Below are 9909 nucleotides of genomic sequence, written 5' to 3'. Positions count from 1 at the left end.
TGGGCCACAAATGGAAAAGAGAGAGAAGAGGGTAGTTGGGGAGATGGCCATTCATCTTACCCCAGGTTTAGCTGACTGGGGATACTGGCATCATTACCAGACACCCTCCCCAGGCGACAAGCAGCAGGGCCTTGTTGGCCTCATGAGCCCATGGTTTGCACCTTCTGTGGGAACACACACCTCTCAGCCCTAGGCAGAGTGACCCGGCTCCGGCCTGGCTCCAGCTCTCCTATTTGCTCAAGGTCTGTGACTTCATCCTCACTTCACATAGCTCGAAACTCCAACACTGCCATGGACGGTGTGTACCATCCTTGCTTCTGGGTCCCTCCACACACCCTCCCTGCTGTCCCTCCTTGGGGAAAGCCCACCGGAGACATAGTGACTCTTCCCGTCACATCTGTTGCTGACTCATGAGTAGACCCTGCCCTGGACATGAACCTGGGAACCCGTTCCACCTTGTCCTTCCTTACTTCTGCAACCCTATGGCACAGAAGAGCCACATCCTGGCCCTGGGCACAAGCCCACCGTGGCCTAGGATCTATAACACCCGGACCGCCTATCCCCATCCCTCCAGTTGCTGCTCTGTTCTTCCTCCCTCCTTCTCTCCCCCTGCTGCTTCCTGATGGGTGCCCTGCCCGACCCCCTGCATTACAGAATCCAGATGGCCTCCTTCTCTTGCAGACGCCCTGGCCCTGACCATCCATGGGAACTGCAGCTGCCCTTCCTGGACTCTGTCACTGCCTTCTTACCTCTTGGACGGTCTGGACTGAGAACCCCAGGCATCTCATTGTTTTGTCCCTGTCACCTGCCCAGTTATCTGCCAAGCTCAAGAGATATTTGAGCAAATGAATGAATCCCGCTCCATTGGATGCCGTTCCATGCTCCTCCTGAGCTCCACTCCAGCTCCACTATGTAGTCTTCATCTAGCCTCTGCTCTTAGACCTGTTTCCCCCACTGTAAAACGAAGATCCTGGTCAGAGGTCCTCTGGCTTTTTTCGTGTTGGTGTTCCAAGGTACCTTCACCATCTTTCTGAGGTTGGGAGGTGAGGGAATGTGTGTTGATAGGGCACTCACATACACAGGCAGGGTCAGACCTGTTTTGGGAGAAACCTCCAAGCCTTAAGGTCCCCGCCCTGTGGAGTGGGGTGAATAGAACAAGGTGATCTTACAGAGTTAAAAAAGACTTGCAAAGGGTTTCTCCAAAAATATATCCATATTTTATTGTAGGGAGGAGGTGGATGGTCTAGAACTTTCTCTGTGGAGAGCAGGCTGGCCTCAATCTCAGAGATCCACATGTCTCTGCACCGTCCAGTTCTGGGATTAAAGGTGTGCACCACAGACAGCTACCCGTATTTCAATAGTCCCCAAAGTCCAACCTGCAAAGTCTAAGAAAGTGAAGCCATGTTCTCTAAAGGTCAGAGGTCACGTGTCCGGAATTGGTGCGTCACTGGAGGAGGCCGGTCACCAGGCACGTGAGTGTAGGGACCAACAGGGCAGTCAGGGGTAAAGACAGCAGCTGTCCTGGGGCATGGGACCTGAACACCTGGCGGTTTCCTAGCTGCTGCAGGGGCCTCACGTTGTCCTTCATAGTCAGACTCTTGTCTTCGTCATAGTACAGCTCCTTGGAGAATTTCAGGAACTGTGAAAGAGACAGTGCTCAGCAGGTGGGGCCATTCTCCTGGCTGTGTCACCTCCCGACACCTCACCTCTCAGAGCCACAGCGGAAAGAGAGGGGGGCTGGGAGTGACCACCCGAGTGGAATGTGGCATGTGTGGGGAGCTGAGTCCCACTGCTTCCCCTCCCTCCACGGTCACCTTTCCTGGCCTGTTACCATCACTTTTGCTGTGCTACAGTGGCTCTTGGAGGTGAACATCCTTTAGCATCAGCTGAAGGAGCTCAGGGGATTCCAGCCCCAGAATATGATTCAATAGATATGGAGTGAACCTAAGAATGGACATTTCTAGAAAATGCTCACCGGTAAAGATGTTGACATCACACTTTGAGAATCACGGCCATAATAAGCCCAAGGGATTTTGGTCGTTTGGGCTTCCTATTGTCTTTCCAGAGGCTATTGTAGACTCAAGTGCTGTTTGTTGACTGCACTAAGGAAGTGCACTAAGGAATTCCAACCTGAGCTCTCTCCGAGAAACACTCTAACCAGTCACCTCTCCCACTTTTCTGGAAGCCTATTCTGAGCACCCTCCGTGACTTCTCACAAGGCCCTCTATTCAGGACAGCGGCCGACAGCTTTCCTTCATGCCTGTCTCTGCCAGTGGAAACCCAAGGGCTGACACAATGATTCTCGTCCCCCACCCCAGAGACCTGTTGGGCAGGGGGGGGCTCCATGTGGGAGACTGCACCTTGCCCCAGGCCTGAGTACCTGGTCTTTGTGGAGCTTAATGGGTTCCTTGAACACAGTCCAGATGACTGTCTCGTCACAGTTGGGGGTGGTCAGCGAGCCCAGGTAACGGAAGTAGTGAACCAGTTTCTCCTTCTTAGGAAGCATGTCCTGCAGGCAGCTCTCCTTCATCGTGGTGTTTGTATCTAGCGTGGGGGACAAAGTCCCTTACATATGGCACTCCGAAAAGCTGCTACCCCAGCACCCCTGCCCCTTCTGCTGTGGGAAGACGTCATCTCCTCCGCAGTACTGACTCACTGGGTGTGGAGATATGGGACAGTGCCTCCACCAAGGGCTGGAAACCCTGGTTCATCTCGTCTCCCACCTGGAACGGGAAGGAAGGAAGCTAAAGAGCGCCCCGGAGAGCTGCTGGGGACAAGCAGCTCTTTCTGGAAGACGGACAACCTCCAGGGTTATGGGGATGGGAGTCCCACCTCAACCATGAATGCCAGCACTGCGTTCTTGTCCTGGGAGTCCTGCGCCTTATTGCTCGATGTCGCCTTCTCATGTACGACGTGCATCTAGGAGGGGGTGTGTAGGAGGGCAACTTATGGGGAGCTGGATCACCCGTCCTGCCCAAGGTGGGTGCACACCCAGAGCCCAGCCCACGCACCAGCGGGAGGGTTCGTTCCTCACCTCCATGGCAAAGTGTTTCCCATCAATGCTGTGTTCTGAGCCTTTGTCAAACTCCTGTGACCAGTGCAGGTGCAGCTGCACAGCCTGGTACTGTGCCGGCAGGTCTCCTCCAGCGATGAAGCTTCCGTCTCCCAGCATCATTTTCACTGGGGGCGCCCGAGTGGGCAGAGTCCTCATGCTGGCCTCCCAGTCCCCACCCCAGATCCCATCACCTCCCACCTTCACTGAGGCCTAGACCCCTAGGAGACACACAGCGTTCACTCTCCCTGGCTGCCTCACCGCCTCACCCCAAACTGTAGCCCTGTCCTGAGCCTGTTTTGACTCCCTCCGTGGTCCGCCACACTCCTCAGCCCTGGTGACCTGTTCCAGGCCTTGGTCAGCTCCTCCTAGCTTCCCTCTACGGCCTCTTTCCACACACAGCGGCTCCCACTCAGTTCCCCACCCAAACGCCCAGGCAGTTTCACGCCCCCGTGCTCTCACAAAGGTCGTTCCCTCCTTCTGGGAATGCTCCCTCCCTGCAGCCCACTGTTCTGATGAAATGACTGAAAACACAACTGACTAACGCCTCCTCCTCTCTCTCGAGGCGTCCCAGCTGCAGGCCTGAGCAACTCGCCGTCCTTGCAGCTCGCCCTGCCCAGCCAGTCCTCGCAAGACCCACCTGAGTGTCCGTCGTTCTTGACTACCCACTTCTTCTTTTGGTCATAGCCGTGGAAAGTGAAAGGCTTCAGGTCGGGGTTCATCTTGGCCTCCGTGGTGACAATGTTGATGGGGGACTGGTGGGTCTTCTTACAGTCCCCAGTCCAGTCAGCAGGTCCTGGGCAGGAAAGAGAGGTCTGAGATTCAAGGGCGCCACGTTGACCCAGTGATGAGTCAGGGGCTTAGACTGCTGGTGAGGTCCTGTAGCAGGGCATGAGTCTCTCTGTCCTAACATTCCTCTTCCTCCTCCGACAGGCTTGCTAAGAGCTCTGGGACTGGAGTAACCTCAGGATGCTGAGCTCTGGCTTTCTCAGGGGGAACCTGGACCCATAAGGCACGTTCAAGGAGTGTTGGGAAGATTGAAAGGGTCTGAATGGGCATGGCGTATGCCTTTAGTCCCAGCACTTGGGAGGCAGAGGCTGGTGGATCTCTGTGAGTTCGAGGCCAGCCTGGTCTACAGAGTAAGTTCCAGAACAGGCTGCAAAACTATGAAGACAAACCCAGTCTCAAAAAAAAAAACAAAAAACAAAAACAAAAAAACAGGGAGGGGGGCGGGGAGGCCAAGTGGGAGATTTTGGCTTTTCAGCTTTGGCAATTGTGGAGGAGGACCCTCTGGAAGAGCTGTGATGCAAAGATGAACTTGAAAAGGCATTATAGCCGGGCGTTGGTGGCCCACGCCTTTAATCCCAGCACTTGGGAGGCAGAGGCAGGCGGATCTCTGTGAGTTCGAGGCCAGCCTGGTCTACAGAGCAAGTTCCAGGACAGCCTCCAAAGTCACAGAGAAACCCTGTTTCGAAAAACCAAAAAAAAAAAAAAAAAAAAAAAAGGGTTATCTAAGGAGTGGGAGGGGGGAAGAGCTAGGCGACTCCAGCTTTCAGCTAGAGGGTGGCCGTCGTCCCTCCACAGCAGGCTGCACCGGAAGGTTGGTCAACATTAGGAAAAGTGCCAAGGAGGCAACGGAGGCTGTGGCTCAATGGTAAAATTCTTCTTGTCTAGGAGCATGTGCAAGACCCTGCACGCCTCAGTACTCCAGCAACAACTACCAAGAACCATCTCCCACTTCCACCTCAAAGGGCTTGACCAGAGTCAAGCCTCCACTGTGTCAGACAAAAATAGCAAATGTGTTGCTAATTTAGTTTCCAGTGTCAACCTCAGTACATTCACTGTTTCCTAGTCACTGAGAGCTGGACATGTGTGCGAGTGTGCCTGTGTTGGAAGAAGCTGATGAGTGTGGCACTACTCACCCTGGCAGTGGCTGTTGGGCTCCTTGGCCTGGATCTCATAGCACCAGTGTGCGGCTGGAACAGAGAAAGGAAGAATGTGAACCCTGGGTGTGCGCCTGAATTGCTCACACAGCCCCATGGACCAGAGCCTGGGAAAAACTCTGGTGTCGAAATCCTCTGCTGGGTTGGGATGGAAGGTTTCTGGAGTGTGGGACTGAAGTCCCCAAGGAAGTAGACCTAATGATGAAAGGAATGGCCATGTGGTGGTGCACCCTTTTAATCCCCCAGCACTTGGGCTCGAGTTCCAGGCCAGCCTGGTTTACAGAGCAAGTTCCAGGATAGCCAGGGCCACACAGAGAAACCCTGTCTGGAAAAACAAATAAGATAAAGTGAAGGCCGGGCGTTGGTGGCCCACGCCTTTAATCCCAGCACTTGGGAGGCAGAGGCAGGCGGATCTCTGTGAGTTCGAGGCCAGCCTGGTCTACAAGTGCTAGTTCCAGGACAGCCTCCAAAGCCACAGAGAAACCCTGTCTCAAAAAACCAAAAAAAAAAAAAAGATAAAGTGAAACAACTGGAATGTCAGCACTCGTCATGATTAGGGTGCTGGTCTTCAGGGCCTCTCTAAGGCTCTGTCCCTGGGACATCAACCTTTCTTCCCTCCTGCATCCTGCCTGGAACTGAAGAGGAGGCCCAGCTGGGCGTGAAGGATTAGAACAACCCTCCTTTCCGGAACAAGAGAGTGGGTTCCATCCTTCCAGCCGGGCTACCACGGGGATCGGGGAGGAGGGTGCTGATCCAGGCAACTGTGGATGGGCAATCCCTCCTTAATGCCCCTTTTTGCTTTGCCAAGGTCCACTCTGAATTATCATAACTCTGAAGACAGAAGAACCAGTAATCCTGAACAAAGCAGCCGTGATCTGCTGACAAGGGGACCCATGCAGGGGCACGGCATATCCAAGCATTCTGCTCCAAAATAAGGTCTACAGGAGAAAGAGACAGACAGACAGATTCACAGACCATGCTTTTTCACCAACAGGATGAATGAAGCATTTCATCCAAAATTAGAATTCTGACCAAGCCACTTAGGAGCCCTGTGTTTGAGGACGGTCCCTTACGCTTTGGTTTTGTAATCTGTTAAATGGCCCTAAAATGTCCACCACGAGACTGGAGAGGATTAAATGAGAGGTGGTGTGGACTCCTCCAGGCAGCTGACACTCAGTAAAGTTCAGACAACTCTGCCCCTCCTCCCCGGCCTCCTGTCAGTGAGCAGATGGCCGAAACTAAGCCAAGGCAGGAGAGGAAAAGACATGGAGTGAGTTGGAAAGAATTCCCGGGTGAGGACATTCCTAAGAAAAGGGTAGTGCTGGGCTCAGCTCGGGGTCCTCACAATGCATCATCAGCCCCGTCCTTCTGGGAGCTTTGTGGCCTTCGTCTTGCTTTGTCATTCTTCCAGTGCTGGGAGGCAAACCCAGGGCCTGGTGCATGCCAGGCAAGTGCTCTACCACTGAGCCATGGCCCCAATCCTTGTTTTGCCTTGACTGCATCTCCCTATGAAGCACAGGCTCGGATTACAGGTGTGTATCCTGGACTGTATCCTGCCTAAGCTTTGCACCCCCAAGCCCCATCTCTTCCCGAGTCTGGGCAGCAGAGCCATCCCAGAAACAGACATGGTGGGGAGGGACACAGAAAAACCAAACTCCTTGTAGCCAGGAGGAGCAAAGTTCTAGGCTATTAGAGTGAGCCCTCCAGGAATTGGCCTCCAAAGGCCGATTCTGATTTTTCTAGTTTCAGAGTTCACGCCTGCTGCCCAGCTGGCATGGTCTTGTTTAGATATCAGGGTCCCCCCATGGCGGTTCTACTCTCCGGGAGCAGCTGCACTCAGGGAAGTGTGTATGAGGCCATTATGCAGAGGGCAGTGAACCTGGGAGTCTGCTCCCCTTCCTTCCAGGCCTGCTCTGCCCCTACCCCGAACTTGCAGATCAGATGAAGTGGGGGCCAGTCACACTGAAGAGAGGAGCTGTCTTCCTGAGTCATTGGTCCTCAGAGGACCTGGAAGTAGAACAGGCTTCCCCGAAGAGGAATAGAGTTCTGGGAGAGCAGCCATGGACCCCGCCCTACCCCCTTAGCCCTTGGGGCCCAAAGGGAAGCTATTCCTGGAGAAAGCTGGCTCTGGAGGGTAGGGCCCTTAGGCATGCCCAAGGGGGACTCCATCAGGGTATTTCTTGGGAATCTTCCCTTCCCTGGCTCTGGCCCCAGCTCCCTGGTTAGCTTGACCTCTGACCCACTGTCTTAATCATAAAGACTTTTGACCTGCTTGGCTGAACACTCTTGTAACTACCCTCTTCAGGAGGTGGTGGCCAGAAAAACAATGTTGATGAGGCGGGAGCCAGGGTCAGGTAGGCACCTCACAGTCAGTCAGGTGGCAGGGCACCAGTCACTACGGCTCTCCCACACGTGCTTCTGAGGGTTAGCATTGCAGAGAATGAAGTGCTCCCAGTCTTTGGCCATGCCCAAAATAAAGGACCTGGGAAGGATAGAGGCTCCCAGCTGTGTCCCACCTAATCCTGGGCCAGAGGTGAGGTTAGAGACAAAACATTGCCCCTTACCGAGCCACTGTTCTCAGGCCTTAGTCACAAGCCCACCCCCTCCCCTTTTTTCTTTTAACTTTCTCTTTTAATTAACTTAGCTTTTACATTCCAATCCTAGTTCCCCCTCCCTCCTCTCCTCTCACTCCCCCTACTTCTCTCCACCCTCACCCCTAAAGTAAAGCCTCCCCTAAGAAGTCTACTAAGTCTGTCCCATTGAGGCAGGACCAAGGCCCTCACCCCCTGCCTAGGCTAATCCCCCCCTTTAAGTCCAGTTTTATCTGGATCAGGGACCTTTTAGAGAGGACTGAAGTCATTTTAATGGACCTTGCTCAACCCACCCTCACTGCGAGGGAAGGAGGAAAACTCTTGCAACCAGCTCAGCAGAACCTGAGTGTGTCCTGGGCAAAGTCTCAGCACCTCCCTGCTCTGGGTCTGGGGCTCTGAAAGGGTGGAATCTCTCCCTCCTCCCCCCTAAGGATTTTCTCTTGCCACCTGGGTGCTTTCCAATTCCTGCAGGATGATGCGCCGAAGGAAGGTGGTCCTGGCACTAACACGGGAAGAGTTTGTGTGAAGAGGTCAGCTGAGGTGGATTTCTGCCTACATGGCCCCAGGTCATCGGCTGCGCCCCATGACCATCTTGTAGAGTACTTCTGCCCAGAGCCCACAGGCACTGCCTACAGTCTCACACTTATTATCAAGCAGTGCCCAGGAGCAGTTGCTATACCGCGCTGTAAACGACAAAACAGGTTATATGACTCACCGAAGGTGAACAGCTAGGAGGCACCCGTTAATTTAGAAACATTTTCCTTTATACTAAATCGTTTCAAATATCCAACCCAGCCTTCTCTTCAATCATTTTCTGTCTCTCTCTCATTGTATCAGATGTTCTTTTCCCTCCTTCTAGGAAGGAGCTTTGGAGTTGTTGTAGGATGCCATACATCCTCCAAGCCATGCTCCTCCTGCAACAGGGAGCATTCTCTTTCCTCTCTGCGGCCGAGAGCTCCCTTGAGAGTTGACCCCTGCTCCAATCCAAGGGCAGAGTACCTATCTCTGGAAGGGAGGTTTGGCCGGTTGGAGGGGAAAGCTTGCCTGCGGACGAAGAGATGAGGTCTTTGTGAAGAGCTATGGGGTAGCGGAGAAGGTGCCAGCCGCTAGAATCTCCTTTACCTCCTTATCAAATATTAACACGCCTCTACCACTACCTCCCACCTAGAAGAATAATTAGGAGCTCGGTCTCACCATTAATCTTTAAACGAAAATCACCTTGTCCGGAAAGACCGGCTTGGCCGGGGACTTGGGTCTTGGGATGCCCCCCGCCAGGCTCCCAATCCAGCGCTGGGGGCTGGGGAGAAGGGAGCTTGCAGCTCTGAGGCCAGGAACCCAAGGTGGGGAGAGAGGAACGCCAGGACCCCAAAACATCCAACCTGCTGCGCGGGCAACAGCTACCGGCTCAGAGTCCCTGCAGGTGGCCACTGGCCACCCAGGGGCAGACCCAGGAGAACCAAGGTAAGGAAAGGAGCGTGCATCCCGGCGGGTCGGAGAAGCATCCTCACCACAGATCACACGCGCGTCCGCCACGCGTACAGCCCGCGGTCGCGCACATGGGAGCACACGCTCCTCCGCAGCCGCCCGCGGACATATGTAGATACCCACGCTCCCTCGTAGCCAGGTCCGCGGCACCCTCACAGTTCCCTGCATGAGCCACGCGCAGCCGGAGAGCGCTGGCCAGGGGAGCGGGGCCGGGGGCGCAGAGGGTCACCCGAGGGTACCTGCGGTATAGCTGACTGCGTAAGCCAGCGCCAACAGAGTACGAAGCAGCTGCATGGTGCTTGAGGACAAAGCCGCTGCCCAGCGCCGGGTCAGGCACGGAGGAAGCCACCGGAGGCGTCGCGATCATGCCGGTTGAGGCTTTATAGCACCACGACGGGAGGGCGCCCCGACAGCAGGACGTGGGAGGCAACTCCTCCTCCTGGCGGAGCCTCCCCTTGCCTCGTCCAGTCTCAGGTCTGAAAGAATCCTCTCCCCGCCTCCCCTGCTACCTTAATCCGCGGTGACAAGACCCCTCACCTACCCCGCCTGGCCAGGGTTTGGAAGTGTAGTTTTCTCAACTTTACCCCGTCCTATTTCTGGTCACTGACCCAGGAACAGAGATGGGCTGTCCCGAGGTCCCTGACCCACAGGGATGCCTTCCCAGATTCGCAGCTTTCATCATGTTGTCACCAACCATTGTGCTGGGTCTCCTAGTGCCTCCTTGGAATGAACTTGATTTGGGGCCCGGGTGGATGTAAAAGGCCTCGAGGAAACCTAGAGATAGGAGGGTTGAAAGCTTTGCAATGCTGTTTCTTGAAGAGATGCCCCGCAAGAGGCT

The 9909-nt window shown here is 54.6% G+C and overlaps 1 protein-coding gene across 2 annotated transcripts; it reads right to left on the bottom strand.

Annotated features, from left to right (window-relative positions):
• Positions 1-1194: 1194 nt before the first annotated feature.
• On the bottom strand, positions 1195-9467 carry Ca4 (carbonic anhydrase 4). 2 transcript variants are annotated; one of them, XM_005076912.4, is made up of 8 exons: positions 9311-9467; positions 4975-5028; positions 3693-3848; positions 3035-3180; positions 2833-2919; positions 2657-2723; positions 2381-2544; positions 1195-1639 (listed from the first exon to the last, which is right to left on the bottom strand). In XM_005076912.4, exons 1-8 carry the CDS (start codon positions 9363-9365, stop codon positions 1445-1447), a joined length of 924 nt encoding a protein of 307 aa, XP_005076969.1. In that variant the 5' UTR covers positions 9366-9467; the 3' UTR covers positions 1195-1444. The 2 variants fall into 2 exon arrangements, with proteins under 2 accessions (XP_005076969.1, XP_040605316.1); XM_040749382.1 differs by lacking the exon at positions 9311-9467 and adding an exon at positions 9095-9254.
• Between the last annotated feature and the right edge of the window lie 442 nt (positions 9468-9909).

This window comes from Mesocricetus auratus, unplaced genomic scaffold, assembly GCF_017639785.1.
Source record: "Mesocricetus auratus isolate SY011 unplaced genomic scaffold, BCM_Maur_2.0 Super-Scaffold_100007, whole genome shotgun sequence".
Lineage (NCBI taxonomy): Eukaryota > Metazoa > Chordata > Mammalia > Rodentia > Cricetidae > Mesocricetus > Mesocricetus auratus.
The sequence above is the reverse complement of the archived record's forward strand: the minus strand, read 5'-3'. Positions and strand labels throughout refer to the sequence as shown.

What these genes read in the sequence shown, in the direction of transcription:
- Ca4 (XM_040749382.1), bottom strand. Translation starts at nt 9,239, where the DNA reads ATGCAGGGAACTGTGAGGGTGCCGCGGACCTGGCTACGAGGGAGCGTG. An exon ending in GCCCAACAGCCACTGCCAGG is followed by an intron (nt 3,849 to 4,974) that starts GTGAGTAGTGCC and finishes TTTCCTGCCCAG; the next exon opens with GACCTGCTGACTGGACTGGG. An exon ending in GGAAACACTTTGCCATGGAG is followed by an intron (nt 2,920 to 3,034) that starts GTGAGGAACGAA and finishes ACCCCCTCCTAG; the next exon opens with ATGCACGTCGTACATGAGAA.